The following is a 19,282-nucleotide window of genomic DNA, read 5'->3' as shown; positions in this document are numbered from 1 at the left end:
TACATTCTCCCCGTGTCTGCGTGGGTTTCCTCCGGGTGCTCCGGTTTCCTCCCACAATCTAAAAATGTGTAGGTTAGGTGGATTGGCTATGCTAAATTGCCCGTAGTGTTAGGTGAAGGGGTAAATGTAGGAGAATGGGTCTGGGTGGGTTACGCTTCGACGGGTCAGTGTGGACTTGTTGGGCCGAAGGGATTACTTTCCACACTGTAAGTAATCTAATCTAATTTCCACTAGCAGCTCATCCCATACAGACACCATCCTCTGCGTGAAAGGAGTTACCCCTTAGGTCCCTTTTAAATCTTGCTCCTTGCCCTCTAAACCTATGCCCCATAGTTCTGGACTCCCCCCTCCTCAGGGAAAAGACATTGTCTATTTATCCTATCCATGCCCCTCATGATTTTACAAACCTGTATAAAAGTCACCCCTCAGCCTCCAATGCTCCAAGGAAAATAGCCCAAGTCTATTCAGCTTCTGCCTATAGCTCAAACCTTCCAACCTTGGCAACATCCTTGTAAATCTTTTCTGAACCCTTTTAAATTTCCACCAATATCCTTCCAATAGCAGAGAGACCAGAATGGCATGCAGTATTCCAACAATGACCTAACCAATGTCCTGTACAGCCACAATATAACCTCCCAACTTTTACACTCAAAGCACTGATCAATAAAGGCAAGCACACTAAACACCTTCTTCATTATCTTATCTATCTGCGACTCCACTTTCAAGGAACTATTAACCTTCACACCAAGGTCTCTTTGTTCAGCAACACTTCCCAGGACCTTACCATTAAGTTTATAAGTCCCACCACTATTTCCTTTCCAAAATGCAGCACCTCACATTTATCTAAATTAAACTCCACCTACCACTCCATCTAATCAAGATCCTGTTGTTCTCCGAGGCAACCTTCTTCAGTGTCCACTACAACTTCAAATTTGGTGTCATCTACAAACTTACTAACCATACCTATTGTTCATACCCAAATCATTTATATAAATGACAAAAAGCATAGACCTAGCACCAATCCTTGTGGCACACCACTGGTCACAGTCTGAAAAGCATCCCTCCACCACCACTACCCTCAATCTTCTATCTTTGAGTCAGTTCTGTATCCAAATGGCAAGTCCTTACGGTGTTCCACATCATCTAACCAGTCTACCGTGAGGAACCTTGTCGAATGACTTACTGAAGTTCATATAGATCACCGCCACTGATTTGCCCTCAAGTAGTCCTGTGTTGTTCACTAGGTTGATGCCTCAGTTTTAGGTGTCTCTAGTGCTGATTCTGGCATGGCCTCTTATTAAACCATGGTTGATTTTCTAGCTGGATTGTGTTGATGGAGTGGGGACGATACCAAGAGAATACAGACTTGGTTGAATACAATTCCATTGTTGGTGGACCTAGGTGCCCAGAATTTTGTTACTAGATCTGTTTGAAGTCAGTCTCATGTTGTATGATGATAGTGCCACACAACTGATATATATATATCCTCAGTGACAATTGCAATAAAAGGTACGTGAAATGGTCACTTCTACCGATAGTGTCACAGATAGATGTGTTGGTGATGGACTGTTGAAGACAAGGTTTGTGGGCGGCACGGTGGCTAGCACTGCTGCCTCACAGTGCCAGAGACCTGGGTTCAATTCCCAACTCAGGCGACTGACTGTGTGGAGTTTGCACATTCTCCCCGTGTCTGTGTGGGTTTCCTCCGGGTGCTCCGGTTTCCTCCCACAGTCCAAAGATGTGCAGGTCAGGTGAATTGGCCATGCTAAATTGCCTGTAGTGTTAGGTAAAGAGGTAAATATAGGGGTATGGGTGGGTTGCGCTTCGGCGGGTCGGTGTGGACTTGTTGGGCCGAAGGGCCTGTTTCCACACTGTAAGTAATCTAATCTAAATCTTTTCCCTCTGGTCAATTCCCTTGCCATTTGCTATCCCAATCCTCAGGCTTACCATTTCTTTCTTACATCATTTAAAGCCACTTCCTCTGAGGCACTGAGATGAGGTGTTATTCCTTTAAGAAACTGACATGAAGGTTATTTGTTCCTCACCTAAGAAGGATTGTTTGAGAAGCACTGGAATTCAATCTCAGGACTGTGGATTCTCAGTTGAGGAATTTATTCAAAATAGGAGATCAATAGATGTTTGGGCAATAAATAAATTAAGGGAATAGGGCAGGGAAGTGGAGTTGATTTAGATTTTCATGATTTTATTTATTGCAAAGCTAATTACACGGGTGGGATAGTGCATGTCTATTTTGCTCCTGGTTCCAATTAGTCTTTTGCTTCTGTGATTGCTTCTTTAACGTGATCATGGCTGATCTTATCCCAGTGGGAGTGAGACCAGGATAAGATCACCCATGATCACATTAAATGGTGGAGTTGTCTTGAAGGACGTTCCTGATGAAGGATTTGTACCCGAAACGTTGACTCTGCTGTTCCTCAGATTATGCCTGACCTGCTGTGCTTTTCGACTCGAAGGGCTAAATTGCCTACTCCCACTCCTAATTTCTATGTTCTGGTTCAGAACTACTTTGCTGATACAATAAAGACAAAGGAAACAATGCTAGAAAGGGGATCTGTAATTTGAAGTGACAAGGAAGCATTCTGTACGTAGGCAATTTCACTTCAGTGCAGAATTTGTAATTCCTCTAAACCTTGCAGCTCTGCATGGAAAATTTCCACTTCTGAATAATAGTCATGCAGCAGAGAATGAAGACACTAAGTAAAAACAGTGACTGCAGATGCTGGAAACCAGATTCTGGATTAGTGGTGCTGGAAGAGCACAGCAGTTCAGGCAGCATCCAAGGAGCAGCGAAATCGACATTTCAGGCAAAAGCCCTTCATCAGGAATAAAGGCAGAAAGCCTGAAGCGTGGAGAGATATGCTAGAGGGTGGGGAGAAAGTAGCATAGAGTACAAAAGGTGAGTGGGGGAGGGGATGAAGGTGATAGGTCGAGGGTGGGGGGAAGGTGGAGTGGATAGGTGGAAAAGAAGATAGGCAGGTAGGACAAGTCATGGGACAGTGCTGAACTGGAAGTTTGGAACTAGGGTGAGGTGGGGGAAGGGTAAATGAGGAAACTGTTGAAGTCCACATTGATGCCCTGGGGTTGAAGTGTTCCGAGGCGGAAGATGAGGCGTTCTTCCTCCAGGTGTATGGTAGGGAACATCTCCAGTACACCTGCACTAATCAACCACACCAGCCTGTGGCCCAACATTTCAACTCCCACTCTGTCAAGGACACGGAGGTCCTGGGCCTCCTTCACCGCCGCTCCCTCACCACCAGACGCCTGGAGGAACAACGCCTCACCTTCCGCCTCAGAACACTTCAACCCCAGGGCATCAATGTGGACTTCAACAGTTTCCTCATTTACCCTCTCTCTTTCTCCCCCCCCCCCCCCCCCACCACCTCACCCTCGTTCTAAACTTCCAGCTCAGCACTGTCCCCATGACCTGTCCTACCTATCCACTCCACCCTCCTTTCCCACCTATCCACTCCACCCTCCCCCCGCCCTATCACCTTCATCCCCTCCCCCACTCACCTATTGTACTCTATGCTACTTTCTCCCCACCCCCACCCCCACCCTCCTCTAGCTTATCTCTCCACGCTTCAGGCTCTCTGCCTTTATTCCTGATGAAGGGCTTTTGCCCGAAACGACTGTTTTACTGCTCCTCGGATGCTGCCTGAATTGCTGTGCTCTTCCAGCACCACTAATCCAGAATGAAGTCACTAAGCCCATTATTCTTCAGATGGCACTTTTTAAAATAATACTTTGATAGCTTTCTGGTAATATGCATTGTGCAATGTCTGGCGACCATTGTTTGAATTTTTTTTGTATATTATGTCTACTATAGACTCTAAATACTGTAAATACATAGGCTATAAAACAAGTTTTGATGGAATGAAATGATTTGGAAGTGTCCTATCTAAAATCTTAATAAACTGGGGACTCTTGTCTGGGTATTGGTTATAACATTATTAATGTCACGGTATCCTCCAAGCCACATACCATTCTGACTTGGAGATAAATCAGGACTCCTTCAACATTGATGACTCAAAATGCTGGAGGGGTCGATGTAGCACTTAGGGAGTACCATTATTATAAAGACTGTCAGAGTTAAAACTCAAATGGAGATAGGCATTTCAATGGAGACCTCAAACCAATATCATAAGTGAATAAATAAAATAAAAAGTTTAAATATCAAAATGGATTGAGATTAAAACATCATTTAATTATTGATCAACTTTGCGATGCTACAGAATTGAAATATTTGTTGAAAATTCAGGTAACTGAAGTTATGCCCTTCAACTTATAAAGTAAAGGTTCAAATTAGTTTTAAAAAAACACATTCACAATTACAACATGAGCTAAAACTATTAACTTTTTGTGGCAACAATAAAGGTTTTGTTCTATGATGCAAGTTTTGAATTTTATTTCTCAAGCAAAAAATCTAACATATACAAGATATATAGATTTCTTGATATATCCACGTGACCCATTTTATTTGAAAAGTTTCAAACAATTCAAAACACAAAAGTAAAGCTAAATACACTTGATAGACAATCTTTGTAGACTGCTTTCCTGCAGAATAATTCCAGCGTACTTGTTTTAACAATGCCACCAACCTCTTTAGACATCTGCATTGCCTGTTGATTTCGTCTGTAAAATATCTGCTTATAGTCATCCATCCATACTTCCGCCAGACGAACCAAGTTGCGAGCAATGACTTGAGTACCTTTGGGAAATGTATGTGGACTTTTGGTGCGAAAAACATGGCCCACTACAGAACATGGCAGAATTTCCAATTGTCCACCACATAACCAAACCTACCAATAAGAAATAAATACTCTGGTATTAATGAACTTCAAGCAGATTACAGCTTGAACATGATATAGAATAGAAAGTAATGAAAATCATCCATTAATGTATTGCTAAAGTCAGAATAAATTTAATAGAAGGAAGTTTGTACAATCGTTCAAAAAGACAAACGTGAGAACCTCTGCAAGAAATTGAAGTAACAATCACAAAAGTGTCTCTAGAAACCTGCTTGTAGTAAACAATAATATTTCAGTCTAATTTGATAGCAATAAATTACATTGTTCTTCTCCACAACTGAAAATGACCTTTGGTAAACCATGAACTTGACTCCCTTTAAAACAGGAAGATATTGAGGCCAACTTAAATTCGCTGAACACATTGCGTAAAGATCAAGGAACACAAGACACTGAACTGAGAAGTTACGTTTATCTGGACTGGTCAAGTTATCTTTGTCCAGGATTTGAGTTACCTCTGTGAATAACCTTCAAGATTCATTGTCAACTGTTGTCTGATTATGATTGTGTCCTACTGTTATTGCGTTCTACTATTATTGGATCCATTTAGATTAAGTTGTAATTTTAATGCTGAGTGAAAGGCCAAATCAAAAATTAACATTGCCACCCAGATGTAAAAAGATCAATTTAGCACACCACAAACAAATGATTAGTTCAATCACTCAAGTCAATTTGAACATTTTATTTTAATAGCTGTTCTTCTGTAACTTCACAAATTTAAGACAAACATGAGGAAGAAAAAGGCTTATATTAGGATGAGATGTGAATGCTCAGTTAGAGTGCTTGAGAGTTCTACGTTAGCCAGGAAAGACCTAAAGAGAGAGCCAAGGAGAACCAGGAGGGGGCATGAGAAAGTGTTGGCAGATAGGATCAAGGAAAACCATAAGAGGTTTCTATAGGTATATCAGGAATAAAAGAATGATTAGAGAAAGATTAGGACCAATCAAGGACAGTATGGGAAGTTGTACTTGGAGTCCGGGGAGATAGGGGAAGTGCTAAATTAGTATTTTTTCATCAGTATTCACACTGGAAAAAGACAATGTCGTCAAGAAGAATACATGAGATATAGGCTAGTAGACTAAACTGGATTGAGGTTCACAAGGAGGTGTTAGCAATTCCGGCAAGTGTGAAAATAGATAAGTCCCCTGGTCCATATGGAATTTAACCCAGGATTCTCTGGGAAGCAAGGGAAGGGTTTGCAGTGCCTTTGGCTCTGATTTTTATGCCATTATTGTCTACAGAAATAGTGTCAGAAGATTGGAGGTTGCAAATGTTGTCCCCTTTTTCAAGAAAGGGAATAGAGACAACCCTGGTAATTATAGACTAGTAAGCCTTACTTAGGTGTGGGCAAAGTGTTGGAAAATATTATAAGAGATAGGATTTGTAATCATCTAGTGAGTAATAAGTTGAGTAGGGATAGTCAACACGGTTTTGAGAGGGGTTGGTTGTGCCTCACAAACCTTATTGAGTTCTTTGAGAAGGTCACCAAATTAGGTGGTTGGGGAAAAGTGGTTGAGGTGGCATGTAAGAAAGGCAATTGATCAAGTGCCCCATAGTAGGCTACTGCACAAAATACAGAGGCACGGGAGTGAGGGTGATTTAGCAGTTTGGATCAGAAATTGGCGAGCTGAAAGAAGACAAATGGGAAATGTCCATCCTGGAATTCAGTTACTGGTGGTACCACAAGGATCTGTTTTGGGGCCACTGCGGTTTGTAATTTTTATAAAGGACTTAGATGAGGGCATAGAAGGATGGATTAGTAAATTTGTGGATGATACGAAGGTCAATGGAGTTGTAGACAGTGCTGAAGTATGTTGCAGTTACAGAGGGACATAGATAAGCTGCAGAGCTGGGCCAAGAGGTGGCAAATGCAGTTTAATGTGGAAAAGTGTGAGGTGGTTCTCTTTGGAAGGAGCAACAGGAATAAAAGAAAGAGTACTGGGCTAATGGTAAGATTGTTGGTAGAGTAGATAAGCAGAGATCTCTGTGTCCATGTACATAGATCCCTGAAAGTTGCTACCTAGGTTCTTAGGATTGTTAAGAAGGCATACAATGTGTTAGCTTTTATTGGTAGAGGGATTGAGTTTCAGAGCCACGGAGGTAATACTGCAGCTGTACAAACTCTGGTGAGGCCTCACTTGGAATATTGTGTACAGTCCTGGTCACCGCATTATAGGAAGGATGCAGAAGTATTGGAAAGGATGCAGAGGAGATTTACCAAGATGTTGCCTGGTTTGGAGGTAAGGTCTTATGAGGAAAGGGATTTGAGGCTATCCTCATTAGAGAGAAGGTTGAGACATGACTTAATAGAGACATACGATAATCAGAGGGTTAGATAGGGTGGGCAGTGAGAGAGTGTTTTTCCCCCCTTGGATGGTGATGGCTAGCACAAGGGGACATAGCTTTAAGTTGAGGGGTGATAGGTATAGGACGGATGTCAGAAGGTAATTTTTTTTACTCAGTAGGTGGTGTATGGAATGCACTGCCTACAACAGTAGTAGACTTGCCAACTTTAAAGGGCAATGAAATGGTCATTGGATAAACATATGGGTGAAAATGGAATAGTGTAGGACAGACAGGCTTCAGATTGGTTCCACAGGTCGGCGCAACAATGAGGGCCGAAGGACCTGTACTGCGCTGTTATATGTTCTAGGAATTGGTTAATATTCAAAACATTGAAATGATTAACTCAGGTATTAATTATATAACTTCAACTTATGTTGGCACAATTTAGAGAACCAAGTAGTTGCATTTACAAATGAAATCCATTCAGCATCTCCAGCATGGCATTTGTAAATGGACAATACCATACAAAGTCAACATTTTTAGCCCTGACTCAATATAAGCGAATATAAAACTTTCTATCCAAAATCATAATTTTGTCTTAAGTTAAATTCTTACTTCATGAATACATAGCAGAAATAACGCATAAGACATCCTATACATAATCGATACTTGATCATTGATTTGATACCATGTACCATTACTCTGCTAGACAGTTTTAGAATGGATAGTGGGATATTTAATACACATGCCTTGAAATGCTTTGCTTGTATACTGTGATCTGTTGTGTGAAACTCTGATCCAAGGCACTGAATAATTAAAAATAATGTTCATGGTTTTATTAAATCAAAATGGAAAATTTTAAAGTAATTCATTTTTTTCAAAAACAAACTGACATTACACCTGTTACTACTTTTGCCCAATGAACAGATGGAACATCATTTCGATGTAGAAGCTTCCTCCACTGCTTGGGTTAATATGTACAGGATGTCTCATGCATTCACAAGCCACTGAATTTCCTGATTCATGTCTGGCCAGTACATAGACCTATGTGCTTGCTATTTTGTATATTCAATATCCTAGTGTCACTGATGTAATGTAGACATATGTGTAATGCTTTTAATATGAGAACTTGTCTACTCTTGAAGTGATTTGCAAATACAATTTTTTTTCCTCTGTACAGACAAAATGAAATAATTTTCTCACACTTCTTTGATATTCTCAAGCTATCCATGGATAAATTTTTCACACTTCTTGCAGTTGCTCATCTTGAGCAGTTGCCGATTGTAATTCTTTGTAATGGCTGTGGCTAAAGAATATCTTCAGTTACGTAGTCAAGAACATCAATGTGCAGGTCAATAGGAATACATCAGCTTTTGTATGGGCTGGATTATCTGCTGTGTCTCGGACATAATCAATCATTTTAGTGACAATGCAAAACGTTTACAATGATGTTGCATGGAAACGCTGCAAATCAATGGAGAACTACCAAAACTGAACTGGGCAAAGAATGCCAGTTAGAAATGCTTGGATACCAGCAAAGGTTTCTAAAATATCCAACCATTATGGTAGAACAATGTTTGGCACAATAAATCATGCACACACAAAATGAGGAAGAACACCAATGAACATGCAAAAATAAAATGAAAGCAACCAGCAGTAAGACATCTAAACGAGTGCAACAAGGAACAACACACCTCTCTCCAAACAGGTATATAATCAACATATCAGCATGAATGATCAAACTTCTGAAGCATTATACTCAAGTTGGAAATGCCAGCCTTGCAAACTTTGTCTTAGTATAATCAAGCATACACCTATTTGAAATAGGTATTTTATGTTTGAAATAAAAAGTGGGGGCTCTCACGAGATGTCAGTATACTTTTAGGACTTATGCATATGCCATCACTCTATCACTGCATGTGACCTTTGGCCATAAAGGAATTATAATCAAGGTTAGAGTGGTGCTGGAAAAGCACAGCAGGTCAATCAGCATCCAAGAAGCAGGAAAGTCTATGTTTCGGGACAAAAGCCCCTCGGGGCTTTTTCGGTAACGTCAATTTTCCTGCTCCTCGGATGCTGCCTGACCTGCTGTGCTTTTCCAGCACCACACTAATCTTGACTCTAATCTCCAGCATCTGCAGTACCCACTTCTGTCAAAAAGGAACTATACCCCATCTTACCTCAGTTCACAAGAAGCATGTTCTTCTGTTATAACCCAAAATGTTAATTTTAGCCCAGACACTTATTACAACTAATTATGGATGTAGGTTTGCTCGCTGAGCTGGAAGGTTCATTTCCAGACATTTCATCAACCTGCTAGGTAACATCTTCAGTGGGCCTCAGGCGAAGCACTGCTGAAAATACCTACTTTCTACATTTGGGTTTCTTTGGGTTGGTGATGTAATTTCCTGTGGTGATGATATTTCCTGTGGTGAAGTCACTTCCTGTTCATTTTCTCAGGGTGTTGTAGATGGTGTCTAACTCAATGTCTTTGTTGACAGAGTTCCGGTTGGAATGCCAAGCTTCTAGGAATCCTCATGCACGTCTTTGTTTGGCTTGTCCTTAGATGGATGTGTTGTCCCAATTGAAGTGGTGTCCTTCCTCATCCGTATGTAAGGATACTAGTGTGGGGTCATTTTGTTTGTGACTAGGTGGTGTTCATATATCCTGGTGGCTAGTTTTCTGCCTGTTTGTCCAATGTAGTGTTTGTTACAGTCCTTGCATGGTATTTTGTAAGTGACATTAGTTTTGTTTGTTGTCTGTATAGGGTCTTTAATGAACTCTATCAACAAACACATCGAATTAGACCCCATCTACCACCCCATGAGAAAAGGAACAAGAAGTGACTTCACCACAGGATCTATCACCACAGGAAATTACATCACCAACCCAAAGAAACCCAAACATATAAATAGAAAGCAGGAATTTTCAGCAGTGCTTCGCCTGAGGCCCACTGAAGATGTTACCTGGCAGGGTGACGAAATGTCTGGAAATGAACCTTCCAGCTCAGCGAGCAAACCTACATCCAAAACCTCAATCTAAGCTACAAATCTTCTCAAAACTCGCTAATAACTATGTACAAGTATTACATAAAAGTTTGGTGGGTTTTTAAATAGCATGATATCCATATGCAAACAAACTGGATTGCTATTAAACTTAAATTGATAGTCACATATTAGATTAAAGTTAGAAAATACTTGAAGTGATAATATTACATACAAAAAAACTTAAAATCTTATTTTCACAAACTGGCATCAATTCCCCTCACTGGGTTTGACATTAGTGTACTGATTTTATTAGGATTTAAACGTTATCAGCAAAAGTATTGAAATCTCTTTTCTCAATTCCTATCAGGAAATATAAGCAATAACTAGGAATCAAATCTGATCCTGGCTATTCAGTGACACAGAATCAGATATTGTGCAACTTCTTCATATCATTTCACTCTATGGTGCATTTCAGAAGCCACACCTGAACAGGAACTAATCCACCTACTTCAGTTTCTATAACATCATGGCCCTACCCTATTCCCGCCCTAAACAATAATAAACTAGTACCCACACCTTTAGCTTCTAAGTTTCCTCAATCACCAGCCTACGTGAACATCAGCCTTGTCCAACATTGCCATCTAATTCCAAAGCTGTTCACCCACAAAATAGCTTAGTTTACCTATCCAACTCATTCCATTCTGCTGTCCTCTCAATCTGTACTGGTTGCCCACATCCAAAAAATATTCATTTCATTAATCAACTTCTATTTTCAAAAAACCTCAATACTCTCAAACTAACCTACATGAAATCTTATCCATTCCAAATCCTGAACTTGCATCTTTTATTCTCTCAACGTTTGGTTTACTGACTATTTTACCTTCCCTTCACAACATTATTGATAAGTTTTACACTGTGATCTTTGCAGTATAGAATGGTCTTTCAATCATTAACTTAGCTACCGACCTTCGGTGCTTTCAAAAGCCTTCTTAACAATTGTATTTTGCAAGTACACTTGTAATCAACTTTTCTGATTGCTTTTTGATATCTCCTTTCAAAGATATTTTAAACACTGTTGCAGCTAGCTGATCAGTCATGTCATGTCAGCTCTCAAACACCTGTCAAATTCCAGTTCCTTACTCTTTGATAAATATTTGGAAAGTAAACTATATTTATGTATTTTCTTTGCATACCATTATAGGACTAATGTTAAAGTGCTGTATATGTTTATGAAGACGGTTTTAAGTTACATGGAGTGGCAGTGCAAAACCAATAATACAACAGATTATAATCCTCTGTATAGGTGCCTGACAATATTTAACACAGCAAATCACAATGTTCTAAAACAGTCACTCTACTTCAGCAGTTATTCAGCTAAACTGAAACTTTAACCTCTAAAAACAGATTGGCATAGAATACATTTCAATTGCAGTTATATTTAGTTATGCATTCAATACTGAAATCCACAAAAGCAGTAAAATTAAACTTTGAAAGTCATTGTGCATTTCTGCTTTTCCATCCTTATGTGGAAAAAAATGCCGACTGAACAAACCAAAATAAATGAAGAAGGTCCATAATTAAAATAAACCTCTGCATTTCCTACATAACATTTGAGTACACTTTCAAAAGTATTTATTGGCTGTGGAGTATTTTGAGACCACCTGTGGTCTTGGAAAGCATGATAAAAATTCAAATCATTCAAGTATTCATTTTTATTTACAAATTAATTAGATGGCCCAAATGGTTGACATTTTTGTGTTTAATTGGGTAGCTGTGCAAATCATCCACTTGCTAGTGAGATGCTCAGTGTGGCCATCTTACCGTGCTCAAATTTCAACTGTTACTAACTAAACATAGTACCAATAATAAATGATATAGAAAAATCCAGTACAGCCTAAACACACAACTTGAAAACGCAACTGGCTAAGAGTAAAATCAGGAGGGCAAACGGGGACATGAGATAGCTTTGGCAAAAAGGGTTAAGGAGAAGCCAAAAGGGTTTTACAAATACATTGAGGCAAAAGGATAACTAGGGAGAGTTTAGGGCCCCTCAAATATCAACAAGGCGGCCCTTGTGGAGCCGCAGAAGATGGGGGAGATACTAAACGAGTATTTTGCGTCAGTATTTACTGTCGAAAAGGACATGGGAGATATAGAATGTAGGGAGATAGATGGTGACATCTTGGAAAATGTCCATACTACAGAGGAGGAAGTGCTGAATGTCTTGAAACACACAAAATGGATAAATCCCCAGGACCTGATCAGGTGTACCCAGAACTCTGTGGGAAGCTAGGGAAGTGATTGCTGGGCCTCTTGCTGAAATATTTGCATCAATAGTCACAGGTGAGGTGCCGGAAGACTGAAGGTTGGCTAATGTGGTGCTACTGTTTAAGAAAGGTGGTAAGGACAAGCCAGGAAACTATAGACCAGTGAGCCTGACGTCAATGGTGGGCAGGTTGTTGGAGGGAATCCTGAGGGACAGGATGTACATGTATTTGGAAAGGCAAGGACTGATTAGGGAGAGTCAACATGGCTTTATGTGGGAAATCATGTCTCACAAACTTGATTGACTTTTTCTGAAGAAGTAACAAAGAGGATTGAGGAGGGCAGAGTGGTTGACGTGATCTAAATGGACTTCAAAAAGGCATTCGACAAGGTTCCCCATAGGAGTCTGGTTAGCAAGATTAGATCTCATGGAATACAGGGAGAACTAGCCACTTGGATATTGAACTGGTTCAAAGGTAGAAGATAGAGGGTGGTGGTGGAGGGTTATTTTTCAGACTGGATGACTGTGACCAGTGGAGTGCCACAAGGATCAGTGCTGGGTCCACTACTTTTCAGCATTTATATAAATGATTTGGATGTGAGCATAAGAGGTATAGTTAGCAAGTTTGCAGATGACACTAAAATTGGAGGTGTAGTGGAAAGTGAAAAAGGTTACCTCAGTTTGCAATGGGAGCTTGATCAGATGGGCCAATGGGCTGAGAAGTGGCAGATGGAGTTTAATTTAGATAAATGTGAGGTGCTGCATTTTGGAAAAACAAACCTTAACAGGACTTATACACTTAAAGGTAGGTCCTAGGGAATGTTGCTGAACAAAGAGACCTTGGAGTGCAGGTTCATAGCTCCTTGAAAGTGGAGTCACAGGTAGATAGGATACTGAAGAAAGTGTTTGGTATGCTTTCCTTTATTGGTCAGAGTATCGAGTACAGGAGTTGGGAGGTCATGTTGCAGCAGTACAGGACATTGGTTAGGCCACTGTTTGAATATCGCATTAATTCTGGTCTCCTTCCTGTCGGAAAGATGTTGCAAAACTTGAAAGGGTTCAGAAAATATTTACAAGGATGTTGCCAGGGTTGGAGAATTCGAGCTTTGGGGAGAGGTTGAATACGCTGGGGCTGTTTTCCCTGGAGCAGAGGCTGAGGGGTGATCTTATAGAGGTTTATAAAATTATGGAGGGGCATGGATAGGATAAATAGACAGTCTCTTCTCTGGGATGGGGGAGTCCAGAACTAGAGGGCATAGGTTTAGGGCAAGAGAGGGGAAAGATATGAAAGAGACTTAAAGGGCAACTTTTTCACGCAGAGGGTGTATGTGTATGCAATGAGCTGCCAGAGGAAGTGGTGAAGGCTGGTACAATTGCAACATTTATAAGGCATTTGGGTGGGTATAGGAATAGGAAGGGTTTGGAGAGATATGGGCCAGATGCTGGCAGGTGGGACTAGATTGGATTGGGATATCTTGTTGGCGCGGACAAGTTGGACTGAAGTGTCTGTTTCCATGTTGTACATCTCTATGACTCTATAACACAAATGTCAGCAAACTGATTTTAAAAATTACTTGTTTTAAATGACAGTATGTTCATAGATTAAAAATTAGTGAAGCTTTTAATCTGGATTAAAATCAGAATGAAATTTGCATAAATAATATTAACAACAAAAACAAAAGAAAAAAGCACGAGAACTTACCCTGAAAGACATTTCTATATTTTCACCACCCCAAATTTCCATCTGGTCATCATAACTGCCTATGAATTCAAAATATTGTTTAGAGATAGCAAACAGTCCACCAGCAAATGTTGGCGATCTGCAAAATTAAATAAGTACAATATATTAGGTTTCTTTTGAGACATGAAGCTTATTTTGCTGAAATTCTTAGTCTTTATTGCAAAGGAAAAAGTCAATAAAAATGGCTAGTTTCTTTGTTGTGAACTTAGAACCATTATGATTGCACAGGCTATAAATAACTAATTAAGGCAGCATTTCTGTGCAAAATGCAGGTTGCCGTTCTCTTTGGACTGCCATATTTCCTGTCATGATAGTACACCCAAATGATTTAAAAGAGAAATATTTTGATATAATATTACACATCATCTGCCATGCAGATGAATCAGTTGGGAGATGACATCAAAGGGAACAGTAGCAAAGCAGTAACATTGCAGAACTAATCATCTAGATGACTGGAGCATTCATCCAAAGACAGAGTACAAATTTACTCATAGCTCCTGTGGAACATAAAATGTAATAAATAAGAATCTAAAACATGATGTGAGTAATAATATTATTATTATTAATAATGAAACTACCTAATTGTCATCCATATTCAACTGATCAACTAAACTCTCTTTAGGAAAGGAAATCTATCATCCTTATCTAGTCTGGCCTAAATGTGACTCCAGATCTACAATAGCATGGTTTGTTCTCAGCAGCCATCTGGAATCATTTTGCAAGCCAGTGTAGCTAAATCATGACAGAGTTGAACAAGAATGAAGCCAGACGTCACCCAGCATCAGTCAAGGTATTAAGAATGGCAAAAACACACCCTGCCAAGTCCACCTCACCAACAAAGACTTGTATTAAAATTAAAAGAACTGTCCACAGACTGCTGGCATCCAAAAATTGAGGACAAGAATATAATTAAGGTTAGCTTAGTGTAAGTTACAGTAGTGTAGTTAAAATTACCTTAAGCTTTATTAATAGGCAAGGTGCCAGATTACATGCAAAAGACAGCAAAGTAAACGATTCATAGGATGAAGTATCCTTATTTGCTGAATGTGGTTATTTAAACTGGCATTTTACATTATCATACCAGGGACTAAAGAATTAATTTTATTTTGCTGACAATTGCTGTACAAAATGTTAACTTGGTTTGTTGTAACGAAGATAATCTCCAGTTTTGTCAAGCATAGGAAAGGAACTGGTGACTACAGATCTTTCACAGCCAAGACTGATCATCTCTATGAATCGCTAATATCTGTGTACAATTTTGTATTATTTTAAGTATATAGTGTAATAAAACAAGTAAAAGGACATTAGAGTTTGTAGTTTTCTTCAGAGCATGTTGTTGTCTGGCCATTGTTTTTCTTATCAGCAAGAAACACTAGCATACACCTGATAACCAGAGTAACTATACAACAGCCTGACACCATCATTCCTACTGAATCATATCTTGCAATTTGCATTCCAGATTCCTCCATTGCTATTCTTCGATATACTCTGTCCCACTGGGAGGACTGACCCAGCAGAAGTACTGGAGCAGATCTTAGGAACAGCCCTGGGGAGTCCTGAACATTAACTCCAGATACTATGAACAAGCAGATTGCTGGAAAGGTCAGGTAAGCTTTTCCAACTTGTCGACTCAGTACTTTCCATGGACTCAGGTACATTTTTAACTTAATATTTCAAGAAGCCCACCAATATGGGTCATTAGTATTTAAAATGCCTGTCCTTATGTGACTGAAATCAGAGTTTGCCAATAGTTTGAATATACAATTTCAGGATTTTAAGTCAATTACTGTTTGACCTCCAGAGGGAAAGCAAGATTCCAGCCTGAGACTGAAAGCAGTCAGCCCTTGCACTACATTTGCGAGGTTGCTGGCTAGAAAGCAGCTTACACTTTTCCTGCAAAGAGGAATACTGTTGGGCTTAGTTCATCGAGGAAACCACTATTGGATACCAACCTAGAGGGATTTGAAACCAACCCAAGCCAACGTTTTTAATACCTCTATATTTAATAAACTTTGTAATTTAAAATATTTTCTCCCATCCTCAAGCAAGAGAGTGGAATAGCAAAGTAATTATCCATATTTTGATCATTGATAATGCATGTCACCTTTTATTTAATTTCAAAATTTTACACGTGTTTATTTCACTAATTGGAATCCGAAAAACAGAACACGTTTCAGCCTACCTTATTAGAGGGACAGGAGTAAAAAGGATTTTAAAAAAGGAATAAATCAAACAGTACCTTTATGTCTCAGTATAAAAGGGCAAAACAATCATAACTAATGTCCATCCCCATTCTCCGTTGTTCATGAAAATATAATGTTATTTAGTGTGATGGTCAACAGTGGATGTGGTACTCTCATCCTGAACTTTCAAGCTAAAGAGGATCATTACACTGAAGTAACCATTTTTTTTTTTCTTAAAAAACAGGTTTAAACTATCTCACTTCTTAATGAGAAACTGTTTTAGAGGTCTAGCTTCAACCAGGATTTCTGCCAATACTGAACTGGAACCAAAAACCTTCATGTGATAGTTTTACCTCAAAGCCAAAGGAAAATTCTGGATCTTTGTGACTGAAACCCAATGCAATATACTGCTTACTTTGGATACTCTTACAAACTGTCCCAGTGTAAACTTAAACTTAGAATTGGAAATGTAAACAAATTCTATTAGCCTTCTCAGTATTTCTCGCTGAGTTTTGTTTTCTTTAACAAATCATGCCTTCAGAAAGCCTTACAACTTAAATTAAACCCCTTAATATCTCTCTCACACACACAACTTTTTCTCTCTCTCCTATCCCCCCTCCCCACCTCCATCATTCATTCACAGGATTAAGGCATCACTGTCCAGACCAGCATTTAATGCCCATGCTAAATTGCCCCAGAAGGCAATTAAGAATCAAGCACATTGCTGTGGGTCTGGAGTCACATGTAGGCTAGACCAAGTAAGGATGGCAGTTTCCTTCCCTAAAGGACATTAGTGAATCAGATGGGTTTTTCCCAAAATCAATAACGGTCATCATTAGACTCTTAATTCCAATATTTATTGAATTCAAATTCCAATATGCCATGGTGCTATCTGAACCCTGGTCCCCAGAAAGTTCTGGATCTCTGGGTTAACAGTCCAGTGATAACACCATGAGACCAGCACTTCCTCCGTCCCACATGTCTAATTCAAACTCCAAACTCTAAAAATGATTTTAAAGTAGACATTACATCACAGAATATAGAAAGAAATAAACAAAACTTTTTTTTAAGGCAGGACAAAGCAGTTTGTGGATGATACAAAACTCAGGCTCACTTGGCAGTAGAGGGCTTCAAAATTGTTTCAGACAAACAAAAGGGGATGGAGGGATGGAGGGAGACAGTGAGGAAGACAAAGGCACAGACTGTGAATCAATTCTGGAAGTGTCAGTGCAGTGCAGAATGGAGCTGACATTTGGGTATTGTAGTTGCTTTCAGCTTGGCAGGAAAGAGAAGCTCCCAAATACAGGACAGATACCACTTCTCCGGGAGCACATGCACCACCTCCACCCTGCCACTCACAGCTTGTTGGATCCCACTAGCCAGATATGGCTGGCTCAGGGCAGGACACTGAGGGATTTGTCCTGCTCATGAGCTGGTGTCAGCTGCTTTGCCTAGGTCATGGCCAACTCTTCAGAGAAGGCACAAAGACTGCACAAGACAACCTCGGAGCTCCTGGTGATAGCACCACTGAGTAATGTCGCATAGAAGTGTGGGTGTTACTGGCTGGGCCAGCATTTACTATTGTCCTTAGTTGCCCCTTGAGAAGATGGTGTAGTCCATGTGCTGGAGATAGACCTACAATGTCCTCAGGGATGGAATTCCAAGAGTTTGATCCAATGACCCAATCTACTGAACTTTTCCTTATAAGACAGTCCCTCCATGTTCCCTGAGATCAGCAGTGTGCCCCTTCTCTGGACCGCCGCCAGTATCAGTCTTCGAGAAGGAGCTGGAAACTGCTCACAGGATTCCACCTGACTGGGTCTCATTTATGTTGGATAGTTTGAGCAGCCAATACTTACAGGGTGTGGGTATCTATTCTCCCTCTGTGTCAGAACCCTGAGTGAGGGGCCCAGTTAAAATAGATAAGGAAAAATAGATTTCTGATAGCAAAGAGATTGCACTTCAACCAAGTTCTTAAACACGTTCACTAAAGAATTAGAAAGGAAATCAGGAAACGTTTTTCACCTAGAGTATGGTGGAAGTTGAAACCTGAACCACAGTGACATAATCTGAGACCTTTGTGATCCACAGCCTGTTGTTCAACAATCAAATGCTCAGACAACATTCAGATATTCAATTTCTCACATGCTTATGGACTGCTGCAAGTCTCACACCTATTGTGTATTTCTAGCTATTCAGTTTAGACAAAACATTACAAAATATACTGCAACCATCTCATTTAAACTCATTCCTCCCTCTTGCAGGACAAGGTAATGTATAACACAGGAATCCATCAGACATTGATATGGCTCCTACTCAAGAGTTACTGTAATCATTCAGGATGACTTTACAAATTTCACGATCAGGAATGATGAACTGTACATGTTTTGATCATGTTTCTTCTCCCTTTCACCATCTAAGATGCTTGCAAAAGATCTAATGGCAAGAACTACACTTACATAACTTCCCAGTTATACAGGACACACCAGACTACCAGATATTTGAAAACGTATTTGAATTGGAAGGTCATTATTGGCTGGGAAAGATAATTGAAGCATTGTTTAAGAAAACCAATGGAGAATTAGCAGAATAACCAACTTAGCAGAATTGAGACCATTTGGCAAAGTATTGGCGGTGAATCATGAGCCGCATATAGGGCAATATTTTGCATAGTCAAAAGGAATGCCAAGTGTTGGCCTGAGAGCATTAGTGATGGCCCAATAACAACTCATTTCAAGATGACCCATTAAATGTCACTCCACTCAGGCACTTGACAGGCCTATGGTGTGCCTTCCACAGCATGAAGGACTCTAGTAGTGGAAGTCCCATCCTGAGGGCTGGCAGCTCTATGAAATGCTATTGGAGAAGCTGTAAAGAAGGCGCACACCCAATGTCAATATCCTTGCTGGGTTCCAGGCCAGAGGTGAGTGTTTGTGGTAATGGCATTATGGGGCAGAGAGTCAGCAACAGGAGAATGAGGGTGGCTCTCAGTG

The 19,282-nt window shown here is 40.0% G+C and overlaps 1 protein-coding gene across 3 annotated transcripts in view; it reads right to left on the bottom strand.

Moving 5' to 3' along the window:
- galnt3 (UDP-N-acetyl-alpha-D-galactosamine:polypeptide N-acetylgalactosaminyltransferase 3 (GalNAc-T3)) overlaps positions 1-19,282 on the bottom strand; it is a 52,433-nt gene that overhangs the window by 18,684 nt on the left and 14,467 nt on the right. For all 3 annotated transcript variants that reach the window (XM_043693907.2, XM_043693905.2, XM_043693908.2), the window contains exons 6-7: positions 14,068-14,185; positions 4,620-4,820 (exon numbers count right to left, since the gene is read on the bottom strand). In XM_043693907.2, coding sequence (XP_043549842.1) covers positions 4,620-4,820; positions 14,068-14,185 — 319 coding nt within the window. The remainder of the gene's footprint in view (positions 1-4,619; positions 4,821-14,067; positions 14,186-19,282) is intronic.

This window comes from Chiloscyllium plagiosum, unplaced genomic scaffold, assembly GCF_037043375.1.
Source record: "Chiloscyllium plagiosum isolate Xiang-an unplaced genomic scaffold, Cpla_swu_hap1 HiC_scaffold_7, whole genome shotgun sequence".
Classification (NCBI taxonomy): Eukaryota; Metazoa; Chordata; class Chondrichthyes; order Orectolobiformes; family Hemiscylliidae; genus Chiloscyllium; species Chiloscyllium plagiosum.
This window is presented reverse-complemented; position numbering and strand designations above follow the sequence as displayed.